Source organism: Stenella coeruleoalba, assembly GCF_951394435.1.
Source record: "Stenella coeruleoalba genome assembly, chromosome: 8".
In the NCBI taxonomy this organism is placed as follows: domain Eukaryota; kingdom Metazoa; phylum Chordata; class Mammalia; order Artiodactyla; family Delphinidae; genus Stenella; species Stenella coeruleoalba.
The window spans coordinates 44,837,894-44,857,985 of record NC_137154.1 but is presented as its reverse complement, the minus strand read 5'-3'; the positions used below and the strand labels follow the sequence as shown (position 1 = coordinate 44,857,985).

At 38.1% G+C, this 20,092-nt stretch overlaps 1 protein-coding gene across 1 annotated transcript in view; it reads right to left on the bottom strand.

The window, feature by feature from the left end:
- RNF141 (ring finger protein 141) overlaps nt 1–20,092 on the bottom strand; it is a 48,754-nt gene that overhangs the window by 4,496 nt on the left and 24,166 nt on the right. Inside the window, exons 4-5 of the mRNA XM_079930805.1 lie at nt 8,881–9,062; nt 3,881–3,988 (exon numbers count right to left, since the gene is read on the bottom strand). Coding sequence (XP_079786931.1) covers nt 3,881–3,988; nt 8,881–9,062 — 290 coding nt within the window. The remainder of the gene's footprint in view (nt 1–3,880; nt 3,989–8,880; nt 9,063–20,092) is intronic.

Sequence of the window (20,092 nt, the reverse complement as noted above, 5' to 3'; positions counted from 1 at the left end):
AGTCAGAGCTGAGGACCTCGGAAGCCAAAGCAGCTAGAGTTCATAGGGTGGAGTACTGCAAAGGAGAAAGCTACACAAAGGGAGAATCCCACAGTCTACTGAAGGTCCCCGTAGATATATTCAGTAGAGTAATGATCAGTGTGTGCATGTGAGGAAACTACTCGAGGCTGTGGAATCACCCAAAAGGATTTGAGGGAACAGTAACCAAAGCTCACACAGGGCCTGGGACATTGCCTGTTCCCACCAGCCAGCGTGGAAAACCTCATAATTTATGGAGCATTGGGTAGAGTACTCTGAAGTCTTGTCTCATTAGTGGGGCATAATTAGCTTCTAAACTAAACATCATTCTGGTCCTGCCTAACAAACCATAAAAGCAAGACTCAAAAGGATTAAACTGTTTCCAAGTAACTATATTCCAGAACAAAGCTCAAGAATATTTATACGTATACAAAAATATCCAGTACCCCAAAAGGTAAAAAAATCACAATGTCTGGCACCCAGTTAAGAACTACCAGTCATACAAAGAAGTATAAAAATACAACCCAAAATGAAGAGGAAAATCCATCAAAAGTAATCCAGAACTCACACAGATATTAGAATTAGCAGCAAGAAAATGAAAGGTTATGATAATTATATTCCATATATTAAAAAAGTAGAGGAAAGACAAACATATTAAGCAGAGATTGGAAGATATTAAAAACTTAAACTTCTGGATGAAAACTAAGATATCTCAAGAAAAAAATACACTGGGTGGGATTAATGGCAAGTTAGACATTGCAGGAAAAAAAGATTAGTGAATTTGAAACGATATAGCAATATCCAAAATGAAATACAGAGAAAATGACTCAAAAAAGAAGGAAAGGGCTTCCCTGGTGGCGCAGTGGTTGAGAGTCCGCCTGCTGATGCAGGGGACACGGGTTTGTGCCCCGGTCCGGGAGGATCCCACATGCCGCGGAGCGGCTGGGCCCATGAGCCATGGCTGCTGGGCCTGCATGTCCGGAGCCTGTGCTCTGCAACGGGAGAGGCCACAGCAGTGAGAGGCCCATGTACCGCAAAAAAAAAAAAAAAAAAAAAAAAAAGAAGGAAAATAGCATCAGTGAACTGTGGGACAACCTAAAGTGGTCTAATACATTAGTAACTGGAGTCTCAGAAGGAGAGGGGACAAAAGAAAACAGAAAAAAATATTTGAGAAAATACTGGCTGAAAAATTTCCAAAACTGATGATACTATAAACCTACAAATCCAAGGAGCTCAATGAACCCTAAGTGCAAGGAACATGAAGAAAACTAACGCACATCAATCAAATTGCTCAAAATCAGTGATAAAGGGAAAAAACCTTAAAAGCAGCCAGAGAAAAAAAGGCACATTACCTACAGAGGAAAAATGATGAGGATGAGAGCAGATTTCTCACAGGAAATGATGTAAGCAAGAAGGGGGGGGAGCAACATCATTAAAGTACTGAGAGAAAAAATATCAGTCTAGAATTCTATATCCAGAAAAAATATCTTTCAAAAGTGTTTTTCACACACTTGATAAAATCCTATGGAATCTACAATAAAGCTATAAGAGCTAATAAATAAATCCGTAAGGTTGCACGATAGATTGATACACAAAATCTGTTTATTGCTAGTACATAGAAATACAATAATCAGAAACTGAAATTTAAAAATACCATTTAAAGTAGCATAAAAATTATAAAATACTTAGGGATCAATCTGTCAAGGATATGCAACACTGGAAACTACAAATATTGACGACAGAAATTAAAGAAGACCTAAATAAATCGAGAAATATACTGTGATGTGCGTTGGCAGACTCAGTATTGTTAAGAAGTTAACACTCTCAAAATTATTTAATGCAATCCCAATCAAAATTCTTATAGCTTTTTTGTAGAAATTGACAAGCTGATTATACAGTTCACACTGAAATGCAGAAGATCTAGAAAAGCCAAAACAACTTTGAAAAAGAACAAAGTTGGAGGATTAACACTCCCTGATTTTAAGACTTACAAAGCTACACTAACCTATGTAGTGTGGTATTGGTGTGAAATAGACAATAGGTCAATGGAACAGAATAGAGTCCAGAAATAGACTCACCTGTGCTTTAACAACTGATTTTTAACAAAGGTGAAGAGGCAATTTAGTGAAGAAAAGATAGTCTTTTCTACAAATTGTGCTGGAGCAACTGGAAAGCCATGTAAGCGTAAAATAAAAACTTTTTGATCCACATGTCACAGCATATATAAAAATTAACTCAAAATAGATCATAGACCAAAATGTAAAACCTAAAAACTATAAATCTTTTGGAAGAAAAAATGGATGAAAACCTTTGTGACCTTGGGTTACACAAAGATTTCTTAGATATGACAGTAAAAAATCATTATCCATTAATCACAAACTGAGAAATTGGACTTCATCAAAATTAAAAACGTCTACTCTTTGAAAGACATTCTTAAGAGAATGAAAAGATAAATCAGAGTGGGAGAAAATATTTGCAAATCATATATCTGATAAAGGACATGTATCCATAATACATAAAGAACTCTCAAAACTTAATACAAAACAACCCAATAAAGAAATGGGCAAAAGATCTGAATGAATACTTCACCAAAGATGAAATAAATACAGATGGAAAATTAGCATAAGAAAATATGCGCAGCATCATCAGTCAGGAGGGAAAGGCAAATTAAAACCACAGTGAGATACCACTACACATCTATTAGAATGGCTACAATTAAAAGGACTGACAAATACCAAGTACTGGCAAGGTTGTGTGGCAAGTGGAGCTCTCATACACTGCTGGTAGGAGTGTAAAATGTCACAGCCACTTTGGAAAACAGTGGGCAGTTTCTTACAAAGTTAAACATATACCTACCGTATGATCTAGCCATTCCACTTCTAGTTATTTATCCAAGAAAAAAACAAAATGTATGTCCATAAAAGCAGTTGTCCACAAATGTACATTTAAAGTATATATAAAGGCAGCTTTATTTGTAATAGCCAAAAATTGAAAACAACCCGATGTCCATCAATGGGTGAATGGATAATAAATAAGCTGTGGTATATCCATACAATGACTACTACTCAGTAATAAAAAGGAAGGAGCTACTGATACATACTACAACATAAGTAAATCTTGAAATAATTATAATGAATGAAAAAAGCCAGACAAAAAAAGAGTACATACTGTATGATTCCATTTATAAAAATTATAGAAAATCCAAATTATTTTATAGTGATTGAAAGCATATTAGTGGTTGTCTGGGGACTAAAAGAAGGGGTGGGGGGAAGGAGACCTTACAGTGGGCATGAGGTAACTTTTGGGAGTGACAGATTTGTTCATTACCTAGATTGTGATGATGATTTTTATGGGCATATATATATATCAAAATATATCAAATTGTACGTTAAATATATGTAGTTATAACTGACATATTGTATGTCAATTATAAATTCTCCTGAACACTTGATTCTTATTTTGTAAAATAATGAGCTTGACTAGCTATTCTCTAAAGTTCTCTCCAGGTCCAATATTCAATATTCAAGGATTCATATTATTCTTTCTAATCATATATGGAGGAAAAAAGTAGAAATGAGGAGGAAAATAGAAGAAAAGGCGGAATGTTTGATTCTAGACTCTAGTCAGGCACAAATCTCCTTACAGCAAAAGTAAATTGTCAAAACTAAGATACATCCCCACATTTTATAAACTTTAGGTATAAAAATATTTTAACCAGTAGGAGGCATGTCATAAAATCCAAAGTACTAAAGAACAAAATCTCTTATACTTAACTATAATATTTTTGCATTTTTTGAAGTTTATTCATATACACTCTCCCTCTTGATCTTGGCCTAACCCATGAAAGCAGCAGATTACTTACCACTTGTCAATGCACTTCTGACAAAAGCTGTGAGCACAAGGCAGGATGAGGTCAGCTCGACCATCCATACAGATACAGCACTCCTCCTCGTCAGTCAGCTGCTTTACCCTGCAATGTGAAAACTGAGCTGGAGCAATGATATTCTCTGTTGTCACTGTGCAGTAAACTTTGTTTCCATTGCCTTAAAAAGCATTATCAAGCATCTATGTGCCCCCAACATAAAGCACAATATGACTCATGCAATATCAGAGTAAATTAACTTATCTTTTAGGGACAGCTAATATATTAGGGAAGAAGTACTAGAGGGGCAAATTCCATAAAGGAAGGACTGGATAAAAGATAAATCCTGAGATGGTTAAAAGGAAAATATGGACCAAAACTGGAAAATAACTTAGCCCATTTTAATCATATTGAATTTTTATAAATGAATTCAACCAATATATGATTTATGTACCATGCAGGATACAAAGCTTTCTAAAATAGGGATCCTGCCATCAGGGTCTTGTTATGCTACTGCTGATAATGGGCATATAAGTGAAAGAATAGCTTAGTCTTAAGGATCAGGTGCTTGCTATATGAAATACAAAAAGAGTTAGAAAGCAAAGTTATTTGTCCTCAAAGAGCTCTTTCATCTTGGGAAGAAAAGAGATACTGAACCTTCTACTCCAGCCACAATTCTGAAGGCCCCTGAATGAGCCAAGGACCTTTGTATGTGGTGTTTTCCTTTCCTGGCATACTCTTGTGAGTTTGGTAAACTCCAACCTCAGTTACTCAGCTCAAGATACCATCTTCTCTATGCTCTCAAAACCAACATTTTCCTCAGTTAAAGGACTTAAATACTGTATTTTAATTGGCTATTTATTGGTTGGTCTATCCATACACTGTAAGCTCTTTGAATACAAGGAGTTTGTCTTAGGTTCTCAATACATGTTTCTTGAAGTGATTTTAACTTGCTTTTAATCTTTGTGCTATTCTGTAATTTTTAGGTTTACTTCATCAAGCATGTACTACCTTTTATAATTATACAAAAATTAAATGTTTCAAAGTATAGCCACTGGACTATAAGCTTCTTGAGGGTAGGAACTATCTTTAACATGTTTTTATTCCCTGCTGTGCTTATACCACTGTATATAAGACATTATATAGTACTTTAAAATCTGTCAATTTGTATATAGAAGATAAGCAAATGTCAAATGTGCATTACATGTAGTAAGTGCTAAGTAAAGAAGGAAGAAATGAGTATATTTCAAACTTGTCGGAAAGATGAGGTAGAAAAAAATGATAGGATTTCGACAGACAGAGGACGTTCTATGTGAATAAACAAAGCTACAGAGGTAGGAAAAAAAAACCCCAAAACTCTGTATATGTGTGTAACAAGGAGGCTAGCATCATGCTCCGGGGAGAAAAATAAGAGAAAAGATTGCTTAAGTATAGCAGAGATAATCTGATCCTTGTATGTCAAAATAATAAGTTTAAACTTGTTCTGACAGAGTTTAATCAAGGGGAAAGTGAACCCCCATTGGAAATAATGCTGTAGGAGATTAATTGGGAGAGCAGTATGGAGGACAGTCTAGAGGGAGGAACACCAATCAGATCCTTATTTCAGCAATTCACCTGGGAGATAATTAGGGCCTGGTCTAAGTGGCATTACAAAAGACAAATCATCAGGATGTGGTAATAGACTAAATGCTATGCTTTAGCAATGCATAAAAGAGGGCAGCCCCTGAATTGAAATGGGGAAACTTAATGAAACCCTAGATGGATGTAGATCTAATGTTATTTGAATTTTTCTATATCTATTCATTTAAATGTTTAAATGCCTTTTAGGTGCCACGTATTGTGCCAGACCCAGAAGAACTAGGGTCTCTGCTCTTGAGGAGTTTACAATTTATGTCTAAGGACATGGACTTGGGTGTCAGTAGCAGAGAATATAATTGAATCCATAAACAGTGACAGAGTCCTGACGGTTAAAGTTTAAAACTGAGGAGTAGAGGGTTACAAAGAACAGCATTCTGGATGGAGGTGAAAGAAAGAACAGGAGACACAGAAGCAGCCAGTAGAAGCTGTACTATGTTCACTTTTCTTGCTACCTTCCTAGCAATACAGTGACCAGAAGAAGGAAGGAGGAAGAGTCTTGCTCTGTTTGTCCTTATTAGAACACTTGTAAAGTGGAGAATTCAGTTCTCTGCCCCCTACCCTGAAAGACAAATTGACAAATAAAAGATCATCCAGGAAAGCCTCTGGGATATAGAAGAGACCTATACAAACAAAGGCCGAAGGAACTGGGGAGGCTTATCCTGGAGAACAGAGGCTCAGTGAGAATCTGATTTCTGTTTTCAAGTATTTGAAGGACTGAAAGAGAGAACAGACTTGTTTGGTGGATTTCCAGAGGGCAGTCACTGAAATAAGTAGAATACAGTAATAATTTAAGAATAATGATAGTTAACTTTTACACACTTTTTTTTTTTTATGGGCCAGGCACTGTTCCAAGCATTTTATTTATTTAATTTATTTATTTTTGGCTGCGTTGGGTCGTTGTCGCTGTGCGCAGGCTTTCTCTAGTTGCGGCGAGCAAGGGCTACTCTTAGTTGTGGTGCGCGGGCTTCTCATTGCGGTGGCTTCTCTTATTGTGGAGCACGGGCTCTAGGCGTGCGGGCTTCAGTTGTGGCTCATGGGCTCTAGAGCGCAGGCTCAGTACTTGTGGCACATGGGCTTAGTTGCTCCGTGGCATGTGGGATCTTCCCAGACCAGGGCTCCAACCCATGTCCCCTGAGTTGGCAGGTGGATTCTTAACCACTGCACTACCAGGGAAGCCCCCAAGCATTTTACATATATTAACTCACTTAACTCTCCCAAGAGTCCTATGAAGTAGATCTTATCATTGTCATCCTCTTTTAAAAGATGAGGAAACTGAGGAAAGAGAGTTTAATAACTTGTCCAGAGTGACATAGTAAGGAGTAGAGCCAGGATTTGAAAACAGGCAATTTGGTTCTAGAATCTGTGCTATGCTGCCTTAGGAGAGCCAGATTTTGTCTCTGAGGAAAATAGCAAAAGGGAAAATTACATAGTGATTAAAGCTATTTGTGAATCAAAAGGCTTGCCTTTCTGAGGCAGTGAGTCCCTTACAGCTGCAGGTGTTCATGTACAAGCTGGACTACCACTTGGCTAAATGTGGTTAAGTCTCACTATGCAAAGTGCTATCCATGGATGAGCAGTAGTGACAACACCTGGGAACCTGACAGAATCTCAAGCTCCTTCTCAAAACCAGTGAATATTATAGTTTAAGAAGCACTCTAATATAGGATCTTCCTGCACCAGAGAGTACTAATGCAGAGGTTGCGAGCATGGCTGTATTGCCAGACAGGCCAGAATGTGAATCTCAGCTAGGCCAATTTCTAGCCGTGTCATTTATTTGTCTAAACCTCAGTTTCTACATCTGTAATGAACCAATAATTGTATTCCTATGGGGTTGTTGTGATTTAATGAGTTTATACGTGTAAAGCACTCATCACAATGCCTAATACCCTACAAGTACTTAATAAATATAAACCACTAATAGAAATAGGCACCAGATGTAAGGCTGAACCAAATAAATACCTCTTAAGATCCCTCTCAACTTGAAAAGTCTGTTTTTCTATGAACTAAGTGTATCAGGGTGTAACAAAAAAACCCAAAAATCATACAAAGGCAAGAAGCAGCCCTAACCTACCAATCAGGCATTGAGTTTCCCAGTCTCAAGCGCACATGAAAAGGAATAACACTCTTACCTCCTTCATTACAATGACTGCAATAAGAAAAAAGTATTACTTTCAATTAATTTGCTACCATCGAGCTTAGTAAATACTATTTACTAATAAATACTATTGTCAACTTTCAAAATACTCAAAAAAAAAAATCACCATTCTGAAGAGGGAGAGGACAAAAAGCAGGAAATCAGACGCCTGTCTTTGAAAGATTAACTTTACAAAATACAGGAAAGATAAGCCAAAATCCTGCCTATAATACTCTAAAACTCATTTGGCATTTCATCAGCAACACTTGTACAGCCCAAACGTAGAAAACCAAACAATCCTATTAAAGATAAACAGGAAATGATAAGTTAAAATACAATCTTACTACAACATAGTATTTGGAAACCAGGTGGTTAAGAATGGATCGGAAAATGCAACTGTAAATGGAGCAATAAAAAAGAAGTTCTTGTTAACCATATTCTTAACTTCAAGTTAAAAGACACTGTCAATTCAGATTTGTGCTGTCTACCCTGTATGACAATAAGACAGGATGTCAACATGTCTGGACCCACATAAGCCTTTTTCCAATGAGGCATTTATAAAGTTAAATTATGGTCATGGTTGTCAAGTGGCAACAGGTGGGAGTTTTCACATGCCAAAAGCATTACAGAGAAGGAAAAGAAAGTTTAGATAGAACAATAATATATTAGGCCTGAGTAAACAAGCACCATCACAGAAAATGCTGTCTGACTTCATTTCCTTCTGGTAACTCAGTACATGCAATATGTGTACCAACTACTTGTTCATTCCTGAATGGACTGCCAAGTCCTGGAGACAGTATTTACAATGTTAATGCTCCAATTAGTCAGATATCTTTAAGAAAAACTGGAATGGTTTTGCCAGATTCTTGGACCTAATTCCCTGAAGAGCTTTGATTGTCTAAGAACCTAAATGCCTATTATAAGAGGGGTATTAACTATATCCTTTGTCATTAAATGCAAGCAGGTAGAGCGAAGAGTGGATTCATGGAAACTAGATTGACAGAAGCATTACCTGGTGTGAGCCACTTTAGTTTTTCTTTTATTTGGCACTCTAACAATGTCCTGAAACACAGAATAATCCAAAAGCAGATCTGGGATATAATATCAACTAAGACAAAAAGTAATGTGATTTAAGATGTCATGGAGAACACCAGCAAAAACATTAATGCGATTTCAGTACTTTGCATGTTGGAAAATAAGAGAAACATGGTATTTATGAACTGTATACCTTCCCATCCAAAGACTAGCCTGACAAGATGTTACAGATGATGAGTTTTCATCAGGGTCTTCAGAGGTGGAGCTCTGTGCCAATACTCCTGCTGCTTGACTTGTGATGTCTTTATAAAGCTGCATAAACTGGTACAAATTCATGATCCGTGATGCTTCCACAATGCCACTGCTTTTGTTAATCTAAAAATACAAAGAAAATGAAAAAAAAAAGTTGATAATTTTTTTGATCGATTTTTCCCAAAAAAGGGGAACAAATATTTAGTCAAACATCCTAGGAAACAGAAGTTTTCAAAGTTTGCAAATTACCTAACAAGAGAGCAAGAGTCTGAGCAAATGAATAATATCATGTCCCCTACATTTGTGGGGTTCAAAATATACAATATTATATCATGTGATACTCAAAATAACCTGTAGGGTTGATTAGCCATCATCCTGTTTAGTTGTTGAGGTCAGGCAACTTTCCCAGAATTAAGAAACTAATTTTAGAGATCAGTATTGACAATCCTTTTCATTTTAATTTATTTAAAGAATTTCTTTTTTTTTAAATTAAGGTTCAGTTTTTAAAAATATTTATTTATTTATTCATTTATCATTTATTTTGGCTGTGCCGGGTCTTAGTTGCGGTATACAGGATCTTCGTTGTGGCACGTGGGATCTTTAGTTGCAGCATGCATGTGGGATCTAGTTCCCCGATCAGGGATCAAACCCGGGCCCTCTGCATTGGGAGTGCGGAGCCTTACCCACTGGACCACCAGGGAAGCCCCTATAGAATTTTTTAATTAAAGATTTATTTGAATCCAACAACCACATGCCATTCTACTATAACTGAAACAACAGATTTCCTTCTTGAATATCTTAAGTTTTATTATATACCAAAACTTACAATCTGGAGACATGAGAAAGTGAAGTACAATAGTTAGGTTATATTAAAAAGACATGATTATAGCAACATTTCAATATTTTGAACAAAATAATAATATTTGTAACTAGCATTTATTAATTATTACTTGAGAGGGCAGTAAGAGAAAAAACAGAATCAAGTATGAATCAGATTCCACTGTGAAAATGGTAGAACCATCTCTAGTAATCAGAAAATTCATTAAATTTGGGGAAGGTAAGGTCTCTACAGAGATGCAAATATGTAAGATTCTTTGTAATAAAAGACTATACATGGGGTAGAGAACAAATAAATAGCATTAAAGGTGACAGGAATTTATACAGGCTTACAAAATAAGACTTTCAGAGCTGAGGAAACTGGGCCAGTCTTCCTCTGGAACTGCACAGTTCAGAAATTAGGGAATAATTCATATAAACTTAGTATTTAATAGCAAAGCTCATCAAACTTCAATTTTTTAAATTGAAGTATAGTTGATGTACAATATAAATTACAGGTATACAATATAGTGATTCACAATTTTTAAAGGTTATACTCCATTTATAGTTATTATATTAGCTATATTCCCTGTGTTGTACAATATATTCTTGTAGCTTATTTTATACCTCATAGTTTGTACCTCTTAATCCCCTCCCTTTATATTGCCCCTACCTACCCACCCCTGCCACTGGTAACCACTAGTTTGTTCTCTATATCCGTGAGTCTTCTTTTTTGTTATATTCGCTACAAACTGTTATTATTATAATCATACAATTCACATAATATTTATCAAGTACCCATTACGTGGGTGTTACACGTACTATGTGCACTGCTCTAGGCACTGGTGACATAGTGTGTAAAAACCAGACAAAAATCCCTGTCTTCATGGAGGTTACACTATAGGTAGGAGAGACAGACAAATAAAATACAGATTAGATAAGATGGAAATAAGTGCTATGGAGAATATTAAACAGAGGAGAGAAAATGCTGAAAGGCTACAGGGAAGGCCTCACAGAGTAGGTGACATTTAGGAACTAAAGAGGTGCACGAATCAGTCATATGGATATCTGGGGGAAAGAGCATTCCAGGATGACAGTCAAGTGCAAAGGCAGAAGTGAATCTGGCAAGGAGCCAAGCGTGGCTGGAACAGAATGAGAGAGAGAGGAGTGGTTGAAGATAGGGTTAGGGAGTGAGGTGGGGACAGAATGTATAGAACTTTGCTGTTCATAGTAATGACTTTGGTTTTTACTCCAAGGGCATGGCAAGTCACTGGAGGGTTTTGAGCCAAGGAGTAATAAGATCTAATTTCATTTCAGATTATGAGTGGAACAGACTGGTTATTGTGCTGAGACTAGACATAATGGGGACAAGGGCAGAAGCAGGGAGACGAGTTAGAAGGCTATTGGAATAATCCCAGTGAGAGATGATGGTTGCTAGGAATAAGGTGATAGTAATGACAATGGTAAGAGTTGGTCACATTCTGAATATATTTTGAAGAGAAACCTGACAGGATTCACTCATACACTGACTGTGGGGTGGGTATTAAGAGAAAAAGAGAAGTCAAGGATGACTCCAAGGTGTTGGTCTAAGTAAAAAGATGGATGAAAATAAAATAATTCATGAAGCTTCTTAACAGCCACCTTAGTCCATAATTTTAATTAACCCATTAATTTTTCTAATATTATTTCCACAAAATATTGCATTTAAACATTATTTAGATTATTTTTTTATAATGTTTGAGTATAACCGCCACAGCAGATAGCAGATACTCAGGATAAGGTCTTACTGTAAATTGGCTTTTAGTTGCTTAAGATTAAGAAATATAAAATTTCAGTCTACTATCAGCTTTTTTTTTTTTTTTTTTTTGCGGTACGCGGGACTCTCACTGTTGTGGCCTCTCCCGTTGCGGAGCACAGGCTCCGGTCGCGCAGGCTCAGCGGCCATGGCTCACGGGCCTAGCCGCTCCGCGGCATGTGGGATCTTCCCGGACGGGGGCACGAACCCGCGTCCCCTGCATCGGCAGGCGGACTCTCAACCACTACGCCACCAGGGAAGCCCTACTATCAGCTTTTTATACTGGACTTTAACTCTTTTTTTCTAATGTTAACACTGACTTCTCATAGAGTCTTTCAAAAAGAAACTAAGAAATGCAAATAAAACATTTCTTTAGATCTAAAATCAAGAAAAATTATACAAATGAAAGGTCTGATTGCCTATGTTTTTAATACTTTTGTTTTTCTAACTTAGAATCTTATTTTAAGGATGATGTTTAATCACCATAAAGATATAATGGTTAGAGATACTGAGGCAAAAAAAATTTTTTTTGACTAATAGTAAAATCAAACATTAATTCTGTGTTTGCCAAAGAAAAGCAACAGAAAACTAAGGGATCAGAAATCTGCTACATTCATATTCCTACAGTTTTCTACAATTTCTACTGGGCCCTTCAATGTGAGCTGAGTAATTTATAAAACAAAGATGGAGAATGTAATTTAGGTACTATACTATATCAATACACAAGGAAAGCTTCAACCTATCCCAGTCATTTAAAATGAGAATATTTCTTCAACAGATTTTTGTTCACTCAACATATATTGAGTTCTTACCAGGTACTAAGCATTACAGGCTGTAAGAGATACAAGGATGAATCTAGACAGAGTTCCTGCTCTCAGGAGCTTAATATCTTCTAGGGAAACTAAGAACCTAAACAAATAATTTTAGTCATAACGTAAAATTTTATCATGAAGTATAAATAAAGTGCTTTTGGAGTTTAGAAGAGCCAAAAGAATTTCTTTAGGTTAACTTTATGGATGAGATGGTATTTGAGGTGGACCTTTAAGGAGACCTCAAATTTAGACATGCAGAAATAAAAGATGTGGCAGAAACTACTGGCTGATTATCCAAATGCCATTCCCACTTTTTACTGTGCCAGTAGTGCCGTAATTTTGTTTTGGTGACTACCACTCCCTGAAATGACTCAGGAGTCAATCCTTGTTAGTCTCATCTAAATCAATCACAGTAATCACATCCCCTCTGCCAGTGTAGGTGTAAGAAGGGGAATGTGAGCTAATATTGACCCAATGAGTTTGAAAGAGGGATCTGCTAGGTCTTTGAATTAACCAATCGAGGAGGTACTTTATATTAGGGTTTCTTGATAAGTGAGAAAATAAATACTGTTTTTGTTTAAACTGGTGGAATAGGGTTTTTTTGTGACTTGTATCTGATGGCAATTTAAACAACAGAGGAATGGACATTCTAGATGAGGGAACTCAGTGAGCAGAGGCATCGAGATAGGAAAGTAACAGCTATACAGCCTTAAATTAGTTAAGCCTGGTGACTGCAAAAGGGGATAGTGGTAAAACAGAAAAGATAGCTTGGAGCCATATTGTAGAGGGCCTCAAATGCCAGGTCAAAGGGTTGGGACTATTTTGAAGCCAAGGAAGAACTGCTGAGGAATTTTAAACAGAAAAGTGATCTGATGAGAGCTGTGCTTTAGAAAGGTTATTCTCACAGCATCATAAATTAGAACTGAGGTGGAGTCAAGATGGCGGTGTAGGAAGACGTGGGGTTAGCGTCTCCCCACAACTAGGGCGACTGCCAGCCAATGGTGGGAGACTCTGACACCCAAGGAGATGTGAGGAACCCCAAAGTGAATTGGTAGGACGTATGGGGGACTGAGGCAGGAGGACAAGTGGAGGCCAGACAGGATCGGTGCCCCTGAGGCCAGGGAGATCAGGAGAGGCAGGCGGGAGGGACTCTCTGAGAAGAGTGGGAAAGGAGTGGGGGGCAACTGCCCTGCCCATTTGGGCCCGGGGAGGCTGATGAGGTCCCAGGCTGATCCCCTGCCCTCAAAATCCCCTCCAGGCCACATGGGTCCTTGGAGGTACAGGAGGGAGGCCAGAGGAGATCAGGAGAGGCAGGTGGGAGGGGCCTCCCAGACCGGAGGAGAGGAGAAGAGGGCGTTTGCCCCACCCATTTGAGCCCAGGAAGCCTGCTGGGCTACCAGGTGAGGTCTGCTGCCCTCTGAGACCAGGGGTGGGGGGCACACCTGGGCCCCTTCTGTTCCTTGAGCCTAAGCTCCACCCCCCCACAGCCCACAGGGCCTTTTCCAGCCCTGTGGGTCCTGAGCATTGTCCCTGCCCACCACCCAAACCTCACCAATGTTTAGGCCCCACCCTCCACAGCCAAGGTCTCCCCCCACCCTTTTTTTTTCTTTTCCTCCCTCCTCTTTTTTACTATTGTGGTACTGATGTACCTTCTGGTTGTTGAGTCATCTATATTTTCATTTTTATATTCTTCCTAGCATATCTGTTAGTTTCCTAGTCTAATTTTATTTTTTACTTTGTTATTGTTCTTTTTTTATTTTGCCACCCCAGGTGGCTGGCAGGATCTTGGTTCATGAGCCTGGGGTCAGGCTGAAGCTCCTGTGGTGGGAACTCCGAGTCTGAACCACTGGCTAACAGAGAACCTCAGACTCCAGGGAATATTCATCGGAGCGAGGTCTCATGGAGTTCCTCATCTCGGCAGCAAGACCCAGCTCTAGCCAATAGCCTATAAACCCCAGTGTTGGAAGACTCAGGCCAAACAGACAGTAAGACAGGAATACAACCCCACTCATTAAAAAAAAAAAAAAAATGAGATGGCAAAAAAACACGTCACAGTGCTCGCTTCGGCAGCACATATACTAAAATTGGAATGATACAGAGAACATTAGCATGGCCCCTGCACAAGGATGACACGCAAATTCGTAAAGCGTTCCATATTTTTACATATGTATATGTAGAGCTGATTCACTTTGTTATAAAGCAGAAACTAACACACCATTGTAAAGTAATGACACTCCAATAAAGATGTTAAAAAAAAATATGTCACAGATGAAGGAGCAAGGAAAAAAGCTACAAGACCAAATAAATGAACAGGAAATAGGTAATTTACCTGAAAAAGAATTCACAGTAATGATAATAAAGATGATCCAGAATCTTGGAAATAGAATGGAGGCACGGATTGAGAAAATACAAGAAATGTTTAACAAAGATCTAGAAGAATTAAAGAACAAACAAACACAGATGAACAACACAATAACTGAAATGAAAAATACTAGAAGGAATCAATAACAGAATAACTGAGGGAGAAGAACGAATAAGTGCGCTGGAAGACAAAATGGTGGAAGTAACTGCCAAGGAGCAGAATAAAGGAAAAAGAATGAAAAGAATTGAAGGCAATCTCAGAGACCTCTGGGACAACACTAAATGCACCAACATTCGAAGTATAGGGGTCGCAGAAGAAGAAGAGAAAAAGAAAGGGTCTGAGAAAATATTTGAAGAGATTATGGTTGAAAACTTCCCTAACATGGGTAAGGAAATAGTCATCCAAGTCCAGGAAGCACAGAGAGTCCCATACAGGATAAACCCTAGGAAAAACACACCAAGACACATATTAATCAAACTAACAAAAATTAAATTCAAAGAAAAAATATTAAAAGCAGCGAGGGAAAAACAAAAAATAACATACAAAGGAGTCCCCATAAGGTTATCAGCTGATTTTTCAGCAGAAACTTTGCAGGCCAGAAAGGAGTGGAAGGATATACTTAAAGTGATGAAAGAGAAACACCTACAGTTAAGATTACTCTACCCAGAAGGATCTGATTCAGATTAGATGGAGAAATCAAAAGCTTTTTCAGACAAGCAAAAGCTAAAGAGAATTCAGCATCACCAAACCACCTTTACAACAAATGCTAAAGAAACTTCTCTAAGCAGGAAACACAAGAGAACAAAAAGACTCACAAAAACAAACCCAAAACAATTAAGAAAATGGTAATAGGAACATGCATGTCGATAACCTTTAATGTAAACGGATTAAATGCCCCAATCAAAAGACACAGACTGGCTGAATGGATACAAAAACAAGACCCATATATATGCTGTCTACAAGAGACCCACTTCAGACCTAGGGATACATACAGACTGAAAGTGAAGGGATGGAAAAAGATATTCCATACAAATGGAAATCAAAAGAAAGCTGGAGTAGCAATACTCGTATCAGATAAAATAGACTTTAAAATAAAGACTGTTACAAGAGATAAGGACACTACATAATGATCAAGGGATCAATCCAAGAAAAAAATGTAACAATTATAAATATTTATGCACCCAGCACAGGAGTACCTCAATACATAAGGCAAATGCTAAAACAACCATAAAAGGGGAAATCAACAGTAACACAATAACAGTAGGGGACTTTAACACCCCACTTACACCAATGGACAGATCATCTAAACAGAAAATAAATAAGGAAACACAAGCTTTAAATGACACAATAGACCAGATAGATTTAATTGATATTTATAGGACATTCCATCTGCAAGTGGCAGAATACACTTTCTTCCCAAGTGCACATGGAACATTCTCCAGGACAGATCACATTTTGGGCCACAAATCAAGCCTCAGAAAATTTAAGAAAACTGAAATCATATCAAGCATCTTTTCTGACCACAACACTATGAGGTTGGAAATCAATTACAGGAAAAAAACTGTAAAAAACACAAATACATGGAGGCTAAACAGTGAGATACTAAATAACCAAGAGGTCACTGAAGAAATCCAAGAAGAAATTTAAAAAATACATAGAAACAAATGACAATGAAAACACGACACCCCAAAACCTATGGGATGCAGCAAAAGCAGTTCTAAGAAATTGCTAAGTTTATAGCAATTCAATCTCACCTCAAGAAACAAGAAAAATCTCAAATAAACAATCTAACCCTACACTTAAAACAACTAGAGAAAGAATAACAAAGAAAACCCAAAGTCAGTAGAAGGAAAGAAATCATAAATATCAGAGCAGAAATAAATGAAATAAAAATGAAGAAAACAATAGCAAAGATCAATAAAACTAAAAGCTGGTTTTTTGAGAAGATAAACAAAATTGATAAACCCTTAGTTAGACTCATCAAGAAAAAAAGGGAGAGGACGCAAATCAATAAAATTAGAAATGAAAAAGGAAAAATCACAACTGACACTGCAGAAATTCAAAGGACTATAAGAGACTACTACGAACAACTATGTGCCAATAAAATGGACAACCATGAAGAAATGGACAAATTCTTGGAAAGGTACAATTTTCCAAGACTGAAGCAGGAAGAAATAGAAAATATAAACAGACCAATCACAAGCACTGAAATTGAAACTGTGATTAAAAATCTTCCAATAGGGCTTCCCTGGTGGCGCAGTGGTTGAGAGTCTGCCTACCGATGCAGGGGACACGGGTTTGTGCCCTGGTCCAGGAAGATCCCACATGCCGCGGAGTGGCTGGGCCTGTGAGCCATGGCCGCTGAGCCTGCGCGTCCAGAGCCTGTGCTCCGCGACGGGAGAGGCCACAGCAGTGAGAGGCCTGCGTACCACACACACACACACAAATCTTCCAATAAACAAAAGCCCAGGACCAGAGGGATTCACAGGTGAATTCTATCAGACACTTAGAGAAGAGCTAACACCTATCCTTCTTAAACTCTTCCAAAATATAGCAGAAGGAGGAACACTCCCAAACTCATTCTATGAGGCCACCATCACCCTAATACCAAAACTAGACAAAGATGTCACAAAAAAAACTACAGGCCAATATCACTGATGAACATAGATGCAAAAATCCTCAACAAAATACTAGCAAACAGAATCCAACAACACATTATAAGGATCCTACACCAAGATCAAGTGGGATTTATCCCAGGGATGCAAGGATTCTTCAATATATGCAAATCAATCAATGTAATACACCACATTAACAGATTAAGTAATAAAAACCATATGATAATCTCAATAGATGCAGGAAAAGCTTTCAACAAAATTCAACACCCATTTATGATAAAAACCCTCCAGAAAATGAGCATAGAAGGAACTTACCTCAACATAATAAAGGCCATATATGACAAACCCACAGCCAACATCGCTCCCAAAAGTGAAAAAATGAAACCATTTCCTCTAAGATCAGGAACAAGACAAAGTTGCCCATTCTCACTGCTACTATTCAACATCGTTTAGGAAGTCCTAGCCACAGCAGTCAGAGAAGAAAAAGAAATAAAAGGAATACAAATTGGAAAAGAAGAAGTAAAACTGTCACTGTTTGCAGATGACATGATACTATACATAGAAAATCCTAAAGATGCCACCAGAAAACTACTAGAATTAATCAATGAATTTGCTAAGGTTGCAGGATACAAAATCAATGCACAGACATCTCTGGCATTCTTATACACCGACAATGAAAAATCAGAAAGAGAAATTAAGGAAACACTCCCATTTACCACTGCAACAAAAATAAAATACCTAGGAATAAAGCTGCCTAAGGAGGTGAAAGACTTGTACTCAGAAAACTATAAAACACTGATGAAAGAAATCAAAGATGACATAAACAGATGGAGGAATACACCATGTTCTTGGATTGGAAGAATCAATAATGTGAAAATGGCTATACTACCCAAAGCAATCTACAGATTCAATGCAATCCCTAACAAACTACCAATGGCATTCTTCACAGAATTAGAACAAAAAATTTTACAATTCGTATGGAAACACAAAAGACCCCAAATAGCCAAAGCAATCTTGAGAAAGAAAAACGGAGTTGGAGGAATGAGGCTTCCAGACTTCAAACTATACTACAAAGCTACAGTAATCAAGACAGTATGGCAGTGGCACAAAACCAGAAATATAGATCAATGGTACAAGATAGAATGCCCAGAGATAAACCGCCGCTGAGCTTGTGCATCCGGAGCCTGTGCTCCGCAGCAGGAGAGGCCACAACAGTGAGAGGCCCACGTACAGAAGAAAAAAAAAAAAGAATGAAATTAGAATACTACCTAACACCATACACAAAAATAAACTCCAAATGGATTAAAGCCTTAAATGTAAGATCAGACACTATAAACCTCTTGGAGGAAAACATAGGAAAAACACTCTTTGACATAAGCCACAGCAAGATCTTTTTTGACCCACCTCCTAGAGTAATGGAAATAAAAACAAAAATAAACAAATGGGACTTAATTAACCTTAAAGCTTTTGCACAGCAAAGGAAACCATAAACAAGACAAAAAGACAACACTCAGAATGGGAGAAAATATTTGCCAATGAAACAACAGACAAAGGATTAATCTCCAAAATATACAAACAGCTCATGGAGCTCAATATCAAAAAAACAAACAATCCAGTTAAAAAATGGGCAGAAGACCTAAAGAGACATTTCACCAAGGCAGACATATAGATAGCCAAGAGGCACATGAAAAGATGCTCAACATCACTAATTACTAGAGAAATGCAAATCAAAACTACAATGAGGTATCACCTCACGGGTCAGAATGGCCATTATCAAAAAATCTAGAAACAATAAATGCTGAAAAGGGTGTGATGAAAAGGGAACCTTCCTGCACTGTTGGTGGGAATGTAAATTGATACAACCACTATGGAAAACAGTATGGAGGTTCCTTAAAAAGCTAAAAATAGAACTACCATGTGACCCAGCAATCCCACTACTGAGCATGTACCCTGAGAAAACCATAATTCAAAAAGAGACACAGGGGCTTCCCTGGTGGCACAGTGGTTGAGAGTCCGCCTGCCGATACAGGGTACACGAGTTCGTGCCCTGGTCCAGTAAGATCCCACGTGCCGCGGAGCGGCTGGGCCCGTGAGCCATGGACGCTGAGCCTGCGCGTCCGGAGCCTGTGCTCTGCCACCGGAGAAGCCACAACAGTGAGAGGCCCGCATACCGCAAAAAAAAAAAAAAAAAAAAAAAAGAGACATGGGGCTTCCCTGGTGGCGCAGTGGTTGATAGTCTGCCTGCTGATGCAGGGGGCGCAGGTTTGTGCCCCGGTCCGGGAAGATCCCACATGCCGTGGAGTGGCTGGGCCTGTGAGCCATGGCCGCTGAGCCTGCACGTCCGGAGGCTGTGCTCCGCAACGGGAGAGGCCACAACAGTGAGAGGCCTGCGTACCGCAAAAAAAAAAAAAAAAAAAAAAAAAGAGACATGTACCATAATGTTCACTGCAGCTCTATTTACAATAGCTAGGACATGGAATCAACCTAAATGTCCATTGATAGATGAACGGATAAAGAAGATGTGGCACATATATACAATGGAATATTACTCAGCCATAAAAAGAAATGAAATTGAGTTATTTGTAGTGAGGTGGATGGACCTAGAGTCTGTCATACAGAATGAAATAAGTCAGAAAGAGAAAAACAAATACCATATGCTACGCATATATATGGAATCTAAAAAAAAAAAGGTACTGATGAACCTAGTTGCAGGGCAGGAATAAAGAGGTAGAATATGGACTTGAGGAAATGGG